A 15,797-nucleotide genomic window follows, 5' to 3' on the forward strand; every position below is an offset into this window, starting at 1 on the left:
GAATATATTCAAAATCTCTCAAATGTTAAAGCCATCCCCTGAGGGTGTCAGAGTGGCATAAATACAGTGAATTGAATTCTCTCCAACTGGAGTGCTGAAGCTCTTATGTGAGCTCTTCCTTTTCCTTCCTTAAAATAAATAAATAAATAAATACATAAATAAAAATCTGGGGTGTAACAACAGGAGTAGCAGTTTCCAGTCCGTTGAAGTCCTTTGCTTCCGTGACCGCACCATGCAGGGGGCGAGAGACGTTGCCCACAGCATCATCTTCGAAGTGAAGCTACCAGAAATGGCATTTAGCCCAGGTAATTTGCCGGTCTTTGAGAATGCATTTAATTATCATTTATCAGAAACTGAATTAAGTTTACTTTCTTTTCATCCCTTCACAATGGCAGCAGAAAAGTACATCTCCTACCTCTTTGCCAATGTGAACACCTACTTTGAACAGAGAGCATGCTCTGCTATTCAGACTGGAACAAAGGCAAAGATTGTCACCAGGGAATTTTCTCCAGGCAGTTTTTTCTGTCCTGAGGAATTTATTTTCTTAGTTTTCATTTTTATTTGTGTTTAACACTAAATCTTTATTACTGTTCCTTCTTAAAGGAAGGATGAAGTATTAATGCACTTACATATTTATTTGTTATGTACTTAAAGTTGTATGTAATCCTGTTCTCCATATAATAAACCAGTCAGCAAAAGTGACTGGTTTAATTCCACATTTAATATCTCCATTTGATCCTTGTGTGACAGACATCACTACGAGGGTACTTCAGAAAGTTTGTGGAAACACTGAATTATAAGATAGTAGGTATCCTTTCATGAACTTTTTGAAGACCCCTCCTATTATCCCCACTTTATAAATTGGGAAACTTAGGCTAAGAAACATGGTATACGGAGAGATATGTGTGTGTACATGTATATATATATATAGATGTACATATGTTCACACATTTATGTATATTCGTATTTTTATGTATGTCGCAGAAATAGACTACCTATTTAAATTTGAGTAAAATAAAGATAGTAATGCCCACTTCATGGAGTACTCCTTATAGGGAAATCTATGTTCTGTGTAAAAAATAGCACAATGTCTGACATATTATAGGTGCTTAATAAATGTTATTTTATGTTAATTTCCTATCTCACATAAAGCCCAAAACTATACCTCTTTCTAAAATAATCCTTCGTATTTATGTGATTTATATGCTTTCTAGAGTATTTTTAAAATATTGTTTAATTTGTTCTCACAATATCCTCATGGTTCCAAGGCACATTTCTTTCTTTAATCCATGGTTATGCCTTAAAATGTGTGGGGGTGGGGATGGGATTGAGGGGGAGGGGGTTGGTATCAAAATCTCTTCTGATATGTCTTTTCTAGAGTGTAACAGTCAAAAAGATTCAGGATTGGCTCAGATGACATTTGAGCAGTGATTCTATGCTCTACCATTGATGTCTTAAATAGAATTCTTGGCAAGATTGACAGTCCTCTGCTTGGTCAGTCAAAGGAGGAAGCTTTTTAGTTTAGAGCCTTAAATCTATTGCCTTCTGCTGTCTAGATATTTGCATTTGATTTAGCACCCCCTTCTGGCACATTGTAAAATAGCTTCCATGTAATGTTAACTTAGATGCCATACTTATATTTTATGAAAACTCAATTCTAGGGGAATGAGGTGAGAGTTAGCTAAAAAGAATATGTATCTGGTCTCTATGTCCAGCAAGCAACCAGGCACCTTCCACATGCACTCTTTCAGTCCTGCCCACTACCCTGCAGAGGGGTGGTTTTCTTTCCTTTTTTATGATAAAGACACTGAGTTACTCTTATTCCCTGCTGTCTATAACATGACTAATGCTTGGTGATGCTGACATTCAAACTCAGAAACCGGTTTCCCCTAAAAAGGTTTTCTATCATCCAGTAATGCCTTCAACACATTTTTATGCTTGATATTGTATTTAGATTATTTAGTTTAGGAAAAGCAAATTTTCTTCTTTCATGTAAATTAATGTTTTCCCTCTTAGCTGCAAATAAAACTTTGTAATAAATAAAACTTTATAAAGAGTTGTTCCATATCATAATGTGAATGGAAGGTATTAGTGTGGTAGTACTTTTTAGTATTTCTACAACATCCCATAATTGCAACTTCAGTGGTGTAAGAAGTATTACTTTAAATACCCTGTATCTTTCTTTGCTCCCTCGTGGTGCAGCCAAGCCCACTCTCCAGAACTGATAAAGAGGATTCTGGCAACTGGCTGAAGGAGGCAGCAGACGCTGCTGAGAGTGGAAGGAGATCCCCTCATCTTAACTCCTGACCCTGTGTGCCTTCTGGTTGCCCAACTGTGGAAAATAGCACCTAATTTTCCCCTAAAACATATTTTCTTATTAATTTGGGGTATGTCTTATGGGTATAGATTACATGGAGACAGATATGGTAAATTAAATATTGTTGTATATATTATTGTTTCATTGTCGATAAATTTAAAGAACATCTTATTTTCTTAGAAATGGCTATAGCCTTTTGAGTATAGAGGTGTTTTAATTATGAATTATATTTGATTTTTGTCTTATAATTTCTTATCTATAGCAGGAGAAAACCTAGGCTGCAATTATTGATTACAGTACTAGACTGTGATTCTGTAGTTCTTGTCATGTTCCTGTGCTATGTATTAGAGAAGCATTTTGTATTTAATATAAGAATAGTAAGACAATCAAATAAAATATGAATTAGTAGTAGGTCTGAACTCTTTCTTTTCCCAGAAGAATAATTCTGGAGTCTTAACCTACTTAAGAACTCAAATATACTATTTCAGTTTTAACTTTTCATAGCATTAGAAAAAGAACCACACCAGAGTGCCTGAGTTAAAATGGGAAGGGACATTTATTTTTCTAGCTTCGTGCTGTGAATGATGACCGCAGCCAAACTGAGGCCCAGTAGCTTTCAAGGATAATTGGCTCCATAGTTTCCCATTGGCCATCCTATCCTAGAAACGAAAAATTGTGTAAAGGAATTCAGTACCTTGTAGGTCTCATAATTATATTGAGCAACACTATTTAAAAAAAGAAAAGTCAAAAGCTAAAAATTTTCCCAAGGAAAGGAAAATAGAGGTGTTGATGGAAATCTAAAAGTAGGAGAATGACTAAAGAAAACCAGTGTACAATTAGATACAAAAATAAAATTTCTCCTACTAGTACTGTACATATTCACTTCTCCTTCAGAGACTTTTACTTAACGCAGACATTAGAGGTAATGCTGGAAGCGTAGGTTGTGGCTGGGTGAATTCCCTGCTTACGAACTGAGGCTTTATTGTGAACAGTGGGGATTCAGTGAGAAAGGGAGAGTGACAGAGGTCCTGAGATATATGGAGTGTAAGGGAGTGGTCAGCGCCCGCTAGGGAGATTTACAAGGCTTCCATGAAGGTGAGAAGGTAGCAGGAGTGTTCTACAAAGTAATTGAGATCTTTAAGAGAATTTCACAATGATAGAGTAGAGCAGCATTTCCCTGAATGTGTCCCATAGGATTTGAATTGGTGTTACTGGGTGATGGACAGAGGTATGGAATGTAAGTTCGGGAAACACAAAGCTAAATCAAATAAAGTGGTTTCTTTACTGCTGGCTTCTCAGAGCTTTTTTCTCCCTCACGTGCAGTGTGAATCTCCAGTGTGGGTAGTGGTGGGGGTAGATATGGAATATAAGTGGAAGAATAGAAGTATTTCCCAAGTCTGTTTCACCACAGGATCCTTATCCTCTCAGCATTGAATAGGGCACACTGTGGGACTGCTGGAACTGGAGTTACAGAGGCACCCATAGCAGGGGTTATGAGAGGGCAGTGGAGAAGGAATAAGTCGGGGAGGGGAAATTCTGAATGGATAAGGATGAGCTCAAAGGAGAGGGCACCTTAACAGAGGGACTGTTGTCTTGGACCGTGATCTGCACTCAGATGCATGACCGATTAAAGAGGCTGAGCAGAGGGATGTGGTGAGGATGGGCACCAGAAGGAACAGGCTGAACTGAGAGGCTCAATTCCCAATAGGAACTTCAATGGAAGGTGTGCAGCAGTTACATCAGCTTGTCTTGCTTAGATAGAGAGCCCTGCACAAGGTTGCGCCTACCCCACATATGATTAACGGCAGAAGTTGAGGCAACTTGGGCCAGAGTTGAGGGCTATTTCAGAAGACCCTTGTACAGGAAGACTGTGCTTGGGTCTTAGGGTCTCTAAACAAGATTCCTAGTAGCTGAGGAAGATGGGGAGGCAAATGTGGTAAGTGGATATAAATTCAGGCTCTCGAACCTCTTTGGAAAAGAAGTGAACTAGAAGCTTATCAATGCATGGGCTATTGTAAATGTTGACCTTTTTAAAGCAAGCTTGCTGCTTAACTGACTTGTTTTTATTCTTCCCTTCTTCATTAAACTTAGTGTTTTATTTGCCTTAAGATTGTCCTAAAGCAGTTGGATGGGAAAAGAACCAGAAAGGAGGCATGGGACCAAGAATGGTGAACCTCAGTGAATGTATGGACCCTAAAAGGTATATTTTAGAAGGTGTTTTCTCTAATGGGGCTTTTGGTAATCAGGATGGTCACCAGGTTCTGTCAGGCCAATACTGCATTGTGTAAATCAGTCCAGGGTACCATTCATATTGACCATGAGTATTATCTGCTCTTTCCTACCTAACTCTTAATTTAAATTTGGTTGTAAGAACTAATATTAGTGATGGATATTCTGAAGGGCACACAGTTCATCTGTTCTTGTAGGCGTTCTGTGTTCTTGCTTCAAGCTCAGACTCTGAGACCTATATACCTGTACTACCTTTGTGTCCTTTACTCATTGCCCTTTGGCTTTGTCCTATTGGCCTACATTGAAGGACATTATAAAATATTTCACAGAAACCAGTATTGTATTTAAGGGTAGATGTAAGTACATCCTTTATTAAGACATGGAAGAAATTCTGTTTTCAGCACTAGGAATAACTTTCCTCTTAAGCAATTGGTGTGTTTTTAATTCATGGACACGATGATGTTATAACTCGTCGTACTTCACCTCTCATCTTGGCTGCTAGGAGCTCAGTATCAAATTTGTGGCCCACCACTAGCAATTGCAGAGGACTACAATGGCATGTATTCTGTGTAGTAACCTTTTTCCTCCCTGCTTACCCTCAGCCTTCATCTTATTTTCCCTTTGATCCCAATTTCCTTATTTGTTTCTTGTTTTCTCCCACAACTACCTTATATGTTTTAGGACAAGATTGGGGCACAAATAAGTGACCGACCAAATAAATAAATCTCTCATTTTTTAGGTTAGCTGAGTCATCTGTGGATCTGAATCTCAAATTGATGTGTTGGAGATTGGTCCCTACTTTAGACTTGGACAAGGTTGTGTCTGTCAAATGCCTGCTGCTTGGAGCTGGCACCTTGGGTTGTAATGTAGCCAGGACATTGATGGTAAGTTTGCAGCGGCCCAAGGGCACCTTGGAAGCTGTGGCCTCTCTCCTTGTTTTACTATAAATGATTGTCTTCATCTGTCAAATGCCTGCTGCTTGGAGCTGGCACCTTGGGTTGTAATGTAGCCAGGACATTGATGGTAAGTTTGCAGGGGCCCAAGGGCACCTTGGAAGCTGTGGCCTCTCTCCTTGTTTTACTATAAATGATTGTCTTCCATCTCCCAGATTCTCCCTCCCCTCCTTTCCTCTCTCCCTTCCTTTCTAATTTTTTCAGTATCTTTTTAATTATTAAAGACATGCTTTTATTATGAAATGCAAACAGAAAGTCTTCTTCTATCCTCATCCCAAGTCCTATTTTCCACAATTAAGCAGACATTGTAGATTAGTGCAAAGCATATATTTCCCAGATGTTATTGTAGGCTCATATAATTAGAGGGACTTTCATCATCTTTGCTGTTTATTTTTATTTACAAAAATTGGATCATAGCATACCATCTATAACAGGTTTTTGTTTTAACTTAATAGAAAAATAACTGTGGCAACCTCTCTGTTTTCATATTATATATATGTGATATTGTGTTGTATAACTATGTTCTCAATTTATTTAATCAATTTCCGGTTATTTTCTATTTCTTTCTATTACAGAATCTATTGAAATGAACATTCTTATACTTGTATTATTACGTATCCATGGAATTATTTCTTTAGGAAAAAAGCCCTAGAAGTAGAATTGCTATGTTAGAGAGAATGTACAATTTATACACATACATATATATACATACACACATGCACACTTGCATTTTATTTTTTTTATTAAAATTTCTTTTTCCAAACTAAATTACCTTCCAAAAACATTATACAGTACTGTTCTATACTCCTAGAAACACATGAGAAACAGAGCTTTTTTCCACACTCTTGCCAAATTGGATAGTATCAACTTTTAAAATCTTTGTCAATACAGTTAAAAAGTAACATTTTATTTGTTTTAATTTGCATTTCTTTGATTAGCAAGGGTGAGTTTGATTTTATTTCTTTTGTAAATTTTCTTCTGTTCACATTCTTCGGGTTTTGTTTCTTTTATTGATTTGGCATTCTTTTATTGTGGATATTAACATTTTTTCTGTAATATAATGCAAATATTTTTCTCAATTTATTTAAGGTATCCGTAGCTATATAAAAGTTTTTTCAATTTTATGTTATTATTATATGTCAATCTTTTCCTTAATGGTTTATAGAACTCTTGTTTTTATGGTTAGATCTTTATCAATGTGGATTTTTTTTTGTTGTTACATGATGAGAGGTAAAGATATAACTTCTTTTATACAAAATGGATATTCAGTTGTTTTAATGGCTCTTATTCAGTAATCCAGATCATCATATTATAGCATCTTATGTTAAATCCCTTTATATACCTGAGCTTCTTTATAGATTCTCTATTTAGACCCATTGATCTATTTTTTTATTCCTACATTTCTACTCACTGTTTTAATTGAAATTACAATGAATTTATAGATAAATTGGAAAGGATTGATGTCTTTACAATATTGATCCTTAGTCTGGAAGCATGGCATATCTTTTAATTTAATCATCTTTGATTATCTTTAGATCATCTTTGTCCTTCAGGACCATTTTCTATATATAGGTTTTACACATGTCTTACTTGGTTTAAATATGTTATTTCTACATAATTAATGATTTTAAGAGATATTTTCTTCTTAAATTTTCCAGTTGACTGTTACTGAGATATAGGAAAGATAGTGCGTTTCACAAGTTTATCTAGCCATCTTTTTAAGTCCTCTTAGTTCTAATAGCCATTCGGGTTCTTTTGAATTTTATAGTTTGATAGTATTCCTCACCAACATTCATATCTCCGGTTCTTTCCTTGTCTTACAGGATTAGCTATAGAGATTGGCTAGGACTCTGTAGTAATGTTGAGAAATAGCAGAGAGAGTTGACATCTTTCATTTGTTATTGATGTTCATGAGAATGCCTCTTGTTTTTACCTTTAATTTTGATATTTGATATTGATTTCTGCTAAATGTTCTTTGTAAGTTAGAAAGCTGATTTCTGTTTCTTTGAGTTTATATCAGAAATGAATGTTGAGCTTTATCAAATACATTTGTCAAGACCATCAAAGTATTCTTATGTTGAGTATTCCTACAATAAACCCTATTTGTTCATGGTATCTTACTCTTGTAATACACAATGGGATTCAGTTGGTAATATTTATTTGTAAATTTTATATCTGAATTCATAAGTCAGGTTGGCCTGTAGTAATGTTTTTCCTTGTTCTGTCTTTGTATATTTTATAGCTGAGTTATGCTCGCTTTATAAAATAAACATAAGACTTTCTGCCTTTTTCAGTGCTCCAGAATAGTTTAAATAAATGAGTTATCTGTTTCTTGACAATTAGGTAAGATTGAGTTATGAATCCACCTAGGCCTGATGCCTTTGGAATTTTGTTGGTTGGCGCGGTACAGGGAATCTCTGGGAACTTTTGCAAATGTTTCTACGTTGATTCACTTTTTAAATTTTATACTGCTTTTAAGTTAGTTTGTCTTCCTAGCAAATCTATTTCATCCAACTTTAAAAATTACTTGACATAAAATGTATATGGTATTCTCTTTTAAATCTTCTCTTTATCTCCTTTGTAATCTTTCCATATTCCTAATGTTACATATTTGTGTTTTCTCTCTCTTTTTTCTAATTCAGCCTCTCCAGAGAGGCTTGTCTATTGTATTAGCCCTTTTGGAGAACTAAAACCTTTATTTATTTATTATGCAATTTTTCTTTAGTGTTTTGTTTTGCTTTCAATTCATTAATATCTACTTTTATCTCTATTAATTTCTTACTCCTTTTGTGGAATCTATTATTTTTTTCTAGCTTCTAGAATTATTAGGTGCTTAGATTTTCCTAATATTTTTTAGAATTATAAAGTCAGTGTAGACCCACTATGGATTTGTAAGCTATAAGTACTCTATAATTATAAAGCAGTAAGAAGACATCTATTTTTCTACCACTTTTTTCACTAATCTTCTTCCAACACTTGTTTAATATATATTTTTAAATCTTATTTGGTATGTCATAGAGTCCCTTTCACCAATTAACATTGTAAACACTTTCCTGTGTCATTAAAAATAATGCCTGTAAAGCCTTTTTAATGGCTGTAGAATATATCTCCCTATGTGATGAAACGTAATTTACTGAGACATTCCCCTAATGTTTGGCATTAACATTGTTTACAGTTTTTTACAATTATAAGTTGTGTTGCAAAGAACATCTGTACCATTATGTCACATTATTTCTTAAGTAAATTTCTAGAAGTAGATCATAGGATATGAGTATTTTTAAGATTCTAAAAGCATACTGCCAAATTGCTTTCCAGAATAATTACACCAGTTTAATGTTCTCAAACAGTAAGGTGGTTTTCTTACCACTACGTCCTCACCAGCACAGAGTATTGTAATTTTCTTTAATCTTTGCAGATTAGCCATTTAAACTGAGTAGCATTCCAGGAAGCCAAAAGTTAAGTGTGCAGATACCACCTGCATGTGACTAACCTATGGCATGCTTGTAATGTGTTTGGCTTTCTTCCTACGGCACAGCACCTTCCCACACTGCCTTCCTTGCTATCCATTCAGCAGGATTCCTTTGCTGTAAGGAATGCCAAAATACTTCAGAAATAAGTATCTCCAAAGCAAGCACAAGTGACCTTTGAATTTTCCATAGTATTATTCTCCCTTCATGGTAGGTTGCTTAGCTGATGAAAGTAACTTACAAAACTTGAGAAGGTACCAAAAGGTTGCCAGTGGGCTTCAAAACAAACAGCCAGTCTAAACTATGCTTATGTATGAGTGGACTCTGGCCTGTCATTCTCAACCCTGAAAGCAATTCTTGGGTCCTTGTTGACTGTCCCCCTGAAACCGTCAGTCTAATTGAGTCTCACGGTCCCTAATGGAAGGATATTGAAATAAGAAGGAGGCAGATTCTCAGTTTTGTAGCCAGTCATGGCAGTACTTCTCTTAGGTTACAATGCTTATTTATGATCTACTAAAATACACCCACCCCACCCCACCCCCAAAACATAGGCATCTTCATTTGGTTGCAACTCCAGAAATCTCATTTATTCTCTGCCATTAAGCAGATGTATGACCTTAGGCAAGTCACTTATCTTTTCTGGGCTTCAGTTTCCATATCTACAAAATAAAGTGGTAAGACTAAGGGTTTTAGAGATCCCATCCAACTTTAAAATTGTGTGGTTCTATAAAACTTTATGAGATATAATTGAAGTGTATGAAATCGTGAAAATTACTTCTGAGAATATAGAATCATCCCCTAAATTCCAGATTACTGATAAGGATTTTATCTCTGGGAGAAATAGTATAAAATATTCTATAATACCATACAATGGGAAATAACTTGTAAATCATTTTTCTGAGTAGTAAATTCAGGCTTTAAATGAACTTCAAGAGGAATTGTTATTTATACTTAATTATTCATTAAGGGAAACCAAGGATGTTTAGGGGCTATTGCTGATACTTTTAAAACAGAAACATAGACAGTTTTTATGGGATTCACCTCCAAGTCTTTCTCTGGCGCTGCTGTCAAAAATAAAGACTTATTAGTCAGACCCACTCTGATATTTTAGTCTCAGAAACCAGGCACTGAGTGAATAATTATTTTGTCTTTTAAAGGAAGTCAACATTGTGTTTATCAAAAACTGATTTTGTTAAATTCAATTTCTGAAGTTTCCTGAATTTTTAGTTTCCCAAGCTGCTCCAAAACAACACCCCTTTCAGGATTTTAAGAGAGACACTCTGTGAAGTGTTTGTCAAAAACACACTGTGATCTCCTGTTTCTATGCAGGGTTGGGGCGTCAGACACATCACATTTGTGGACAATGCCAAGATCTCCTACTCCAATCCTGTGAGGCAGCCTCTCTATGAGTTTGAAGATTGCCTAGGGGGTGGTAAGCCCAAGGCCATAGCTGCGGCAGACCGGCTCCAGAACATATTCCCCGGAGTGGTATGTTGATGATTTTTGGGAATGTCAGTGGTGTTCTCTATATCTTTAAATGTTTGCCATGGGGAATGAAGCCCTGTGGTACTGTTGACAGAGAGTCAGACATCTGTCACTTCCTACCAGGCACTCATCATGTGGCTGAGCTGTCTCCTCAATATTCCCCGGAGTGGTATGTTGATGATTTTTGGGAATGTCAGAGGTGTTCTCTATATCTTTAAATGTTTGCCATGGGGAATGAAGCCCTGTGGTACTGTTGCCAGAGAGTCAGACATCTGTCACTTCCTACCAGGCACTCATCATGTGGCTGAGCTGTCTCCTCATCTCAGAGATAGGGATTAAAAAACACAACAAAACTCTCATATATGCTGGTGAACATGAAATGAAGAATATATGAAAAAAGTGTTTTATAAGATGTAAAGCATTATGAGTTTAAGTTGTGGAATTTAGGGGTATGTATATTTTTATATCCTGCCCAGTTCTGAAGGGATTTATGGTGGCTCAGATCTAGGATATTATTCTTCCTCCATCACCAGAATATTTGGTGGTTACTTAGTACAGGTTTAAGAAATTAGATTGGATGCAAATCTCTGTACAGAAGAAAGATTGGGCTCTAGCTGCTTCTTACTTTTGAGTTACATCATTTACTTTAGAAACACCAGATAATAAGTCATTCAGCTCATTTGATTCAAAATCTTGTGAGTGTTTTAAGGTCATCTAGCAAAAGAGATTCTGCATTTTGAATGCTTAATCAATTTATCTGACAGGAGTTAGGTTAGGTGTCTCCAAAGCATCTGCTTATACTTATAGTGGCAGAAGAGGCTCTCAGGCCTAGCCAGAAAAAGCCTGCTTTCTCAGTTTCTCTCTTTAGTCACTCAGCATTAGATTCATCCGTTTTAGAAGTCTTTGCTTTAGAAGCAACATTGATGGTTTTGTCCATTTCGCCGGTGTCCCTCAGGAACATTATTGGGTCTAATTCAACAGTATTGATCAGTGACCCACTATCTATCCAGCTATGTGTTGGATGCCAAAAGAAATAAGAATAAGTTTCAACCCTGTCATTCAGGAGGCATATTAGTCGGGTTTCTACTGTGACAGTATTGCATATCACACAATCCCAAAATCTCATTGGCTTCCGATTAACAAATGTTTATTTTGTACTCACAGATGTGGTTGGCTATGGTTCAGCTTCTGGGCGAGGTTGAACTCCAAGCTTCCAATCAGGTTCCAGTCTGCTCTATATGTCATTATTTCAAAATTTAGCCTAATGGAGAAATAGTCATGTGGTTCCTACTCTTCTTATGATAGAAGGTGGAGGCTTAAAAGGGTTGGAAATTATCATGCCTCTTAAAGTCTCGACTTAACAGTGGCACAGTGAATATCTTCCATTTCCATTGCCAAAGCAAGTCACAGGGCCAAGCCCAAAGTCAGTGGAGTTGGTCAGTATACTCTGCCTTCCTAGTAGGGGGTTCTGCAAAGAGTATGGATATATAATTCTATTAGAGGGAGGAAGTGCATAGTTGGGAAGAATAATCCAGTCTATCAATCACTGGAGAGTGTTATTAAGTCCCCTTGGGGCCCAGAGACCCTTTGGGCCCAGAGAGACCTGTCTTTGAATCTGAGTTCTCCCACTTATTTTGCTTACCCAGATCCTAGCCATTGTCTGCAACCCAATACAATTCCACCTATTTTTTGTTCAGTTATTCTTTTACTTACTCATTCATCAGATATTTATTTAAGGTCTAAATATGTGCTAGGGACAGGGGAACTAGACTGATGTAGCTTCCTGTCCTGCTCATGAAACTTACAGTCTAGTCGGGGAGATGGTCATTAACAAATAATTTCACAAATAATTATAATTGTAATAAGTTCGTGAAACAGGAGCTCAGTTGCCATGAGAATGTATAACAGGCAGTCCTGACCTAGACTGGGGTCTGGAAGTAGGATCAGGGAAGACTCTTTGAGGAAGCTAAATCCTGAAGGATGAGTGGGAGTTAGCTGTACTAAGGCTAGCAGAGCTGTCTATGCAAATGCCTGAGGTAGGAAGATGTATGGTGCTTTTGTGGAACTGAAAGAAAACCAGGGTCTCTGAAGCACGGGGACAAAGAAGACAGACTAGGCTAGGACAGAAACAAGGGCCAGATCATGCTGGACCTTAGAGACCAAGTCCAACTTTTCTTGGAAACATGAGCCCACTGGGATCAAGCTCTTCCTTAGCATGTACATCGTGTTACTCTGTATTCCCTTTTGGATTATTAAGTCCTTGAGGTCAAGGTCCAAGTCTCTTACACTTTTATCTCTCATGCCTTATAAATAATAGTAGATAATGTACAGAATCTGTCAATGTACTAGTGTGATTCATCAAGTTCATGAAAAATATTTGTGAAACTGTTTAATATGTTGGTTAGCTGGGCTTAAGGGATTTTCTTTGCAAGTTTGATTTTAGTGTAATTTTTTTCTTTTAATGGATGTGTATTCATCACCTTCCGTACAACAGGCCATGGAGACAAGCCTGGCCTCAGTGAAGAAAACATGGCCCTGCCCTCATAGAGCTTATGTTCTAGTTCAGGAGGTACATATTGAATAATTAAATAATTATTTAATTATAATTGAAGTAGTAAGTGCTAAGGAGCGTAAGTAGAGGGTGCTAAAGAGATATGGAAATTGGGACCTGGACAGTTTTGGGGAGGCCAGGGAAAGCTTTCTTGAAGAAGTGACATTTGGACTGAGCTCTGAAGGAATCAATTAGGGAAAAGGATCTGGGGAGGACCCAGGCAAGGAGCTGAGAATGGCAGGAGAGGCCACAGGTCAGGAAGAGTATTCCAGGGAAGAAAAGTGGCCTTTTTAAGTTAGGACATGTGTTAAATGCAAACTTCCCAGATATCTGGTTACCTAGAAAAGTTAGAAAGGCCAGTTCTATTAATGCAAGATTATGTCATTTGTGCCATCCCTCACTTGTTCAATTACTGCAAAATTCTAATCTCAGTGCTTGAAGTCTAGTGACATTTGACATGGAAAAAAAAAAAGTAATGGGTAATAGACCTTTTCTTAAAATTTAAAATTTTGAAATTCTAGGGCCGGCCCTGTGGCGCACTCGGGAGAGTGCGGCACTTGGGGACGCAGTGGCGCTCCTGCCATGGGTTCGGATCCTATATAGGTATGGCCGGTGCGCTCACTGGCTGAGCACGGTGCGGGTGACACCAAGCCAAGGGTTGTGAACCCCTTACCGGTCACGAAAAAGACAAATAAATAAATAAAATTTTGAAATTCTAGATTCACGGGAAGGTGTAAAGAAATGTATTAGGAAGTCGTGAGCACTCTTTCCCCAGTCTCTTGTGGGTGACAGATCTAGGGACAGGGTGCTTTCATTGGATGGCTGGCCTGGACAACCTTTGATGCTCCCTCAGAAGTGGAATGTCTGACTTCTGGTTTTTGCTCTAAAATATACTTGACCCAAACTAACCATATTCTGGCCCCAGACCTTCGAGTAACTCAAAAGGCCAGGTCATAAGAAACTCTTGATTTTTATGTGCATGGTATTCCTTGAGTAATTCCTTCTCTTCTACTCCAGGATATAGGTGTCACATTGACCCTTTCCAGGTGCCTTTTTAAAAAGCTGTGATAAAATTACATGAAAAGAACTGCTCTGCTATAAATATCATGCCTTATGCTGGGGTTGAGTTAGTTAAATAAGAAAGCAACTGATCTTTTATAAGTCAAATAACTATTTGAGGTCACCACCTTTTTTTTTTTTTTTTTTTTTTTTTTTTAAGGCAAGGTAATAAAATGTAGGATTATGGAGCCACTCTCGAGGTTTAAAAACCCATCTCTGAACATCTGCTTCCAACCCTGATAAGTTACTGATACTGGACTAGCTCTCCTACCATCAACAATTATGCACCTCTGTAAAATACATAGAATGACTCTTTTCAGACAATGAACAAGAAGCAGTGAAAGACTGTGGTCCCAGACAAATGGAAAGAAAGAATGCTTGTCCCAGCTTATTGCATGAAGTCACTTTCTGGCCCGTGCTAGAGCCTATGGGAGCACAAGGTGATATGCTTGGTCTTGATGAGCTGAGGAAACAGTCCAGAGCAGCTGAGGGGGCTGGAATTTGCAGGACATAGTACCAGATATGAGGAAGCTATGCAGAGAAGGATTTCCAGAAAACTGCCTTGGCAGCACCTTGAGTCTTTGACTGAATAGTAAGCTGCACATGCTCGGGGCACGACTCTGTAAGTTTGGGCCAAAAACATCAGCAGGGAACTGTGAGCAGAATAGAGATTCCAGGGCTCACATGAGGCTGGGAGGCATTGGAGTCCCGACTATCCAGAGTGGAGAGGCCTCATTGAACATTCTGAGCCCTTGAGTGACAGCCCAGAAGGACAATAGAACTAAAGATAAAAGCTAAAACTGTAAAGCTTCTAGGAGAAAGCATCTTAGTGGTCATATGACAGGCAAAGATTTCTTAGGACCCATTAAATACTGACCATAAATGAAAAAATTGATAACTTAGACTTCTTCAAAATTTAAAATTTCTGCTTCTTGAAAGATGCCCTTAAGAGAGTGAAAAGCCTGGCCAAACTGAAAAAATTTTCACAGTACATATATTTGGCAAACATCTTTCATACAGAGTATGTAAACAACTCATACCACTCTGTAAGAAGACAGACAAACCATATTTTTTTTGAAGGGCAAAAGCCCTGGACAGACACTTACTTCCTCTGAAGATCTATTGAATGACCAATGAACACCTGAAAATGCTCAACATTAGTAGTCATCAGGGAAATATGAATTAAAACCGTAGAAACCCAAGGTTAAGTGTTCGGATACATGTACCATCCAGCCACCAAAAGCAAACAAAAAGAACTTTGTAATAATAAAAAAAGCCATAGAGATATATCACTACATACCCACTAAAATGTCTAAAATTAAGAAGATTGGCAGTGCTAAACTTTGTCAGGCTGTGGAGCAACCATAACTCTCAAACTTTGTTGGTAAAAAAACCATTTTGTAAATCAGTTTGCTGTTTCTCATGAAATTAAACATATACCTATCTAATGACCCAGAAATTATACTTGTAAATATTTATCTAAGTGAAATGAAAGCATATATAGACTAAAATACAAAAATGTCCATAGCAACTTTATATTTATAACAGCCAAAATCTACAAATAGACAAATCACCATCAACAGGAGAATGAATTAACAAACTATGGCATGGTCATACAACAAAAAGGAACATGATGTTGATACTTAACAATATGGATGGACCTCAAAAGTGTTATATTAAGCAAAAGAAGCCAAACACAAACAAGTACTGTAACTACTCTAGTATGTCACTTATAT

General features: G+C 37.2%; 1 protein-coding gene across 1 annotated transcript in view; it reads left to right on the forward strand.

The window, feature by feature from the left end:
* ATG7 (autophagy related 7) overlaps window positions 1-15,797 on the forward strand; it is a 174,241-nt gene that overhangs the window by 31,477 nt on the left and 126,967 nt on the right. The window contains exons 8-11 of the mRNA XM_008585559.1: window positions 184-305; window positions 4,427-4,517; window positions 5,286-5,430; window positions 10,296-10,454. Coding sequence (XP_008583781.1) covers window positions 184-305; window positions 4,427-4,517; window positions 5,286-5,430; window positions 10,296-10,454 — 517 coding nt within the window. The remainder of the gene's footprint in view (window positions 1-183; window positions 306-4,426; window positions 4,518-5,285; window positions 5,431-10,295; window positions 10,455-15,797) is intronic.

The sequence above is a fragment of the Galeopterus variegatus genome, unplaced genomic scaffold (assembly GCF_000696425.1).
Source record: "Galeopterus variegatus unplaced genomic scaffold, G_variegatus-3.0.2 Scaffold3618, whole genome shotgun sequence".
NCBI lineage: Eukaryota > Metazoa > Chordata > Mammalia > Dermoptera > Cynocephalidae > Galeopterus > Galeopterus variegatus.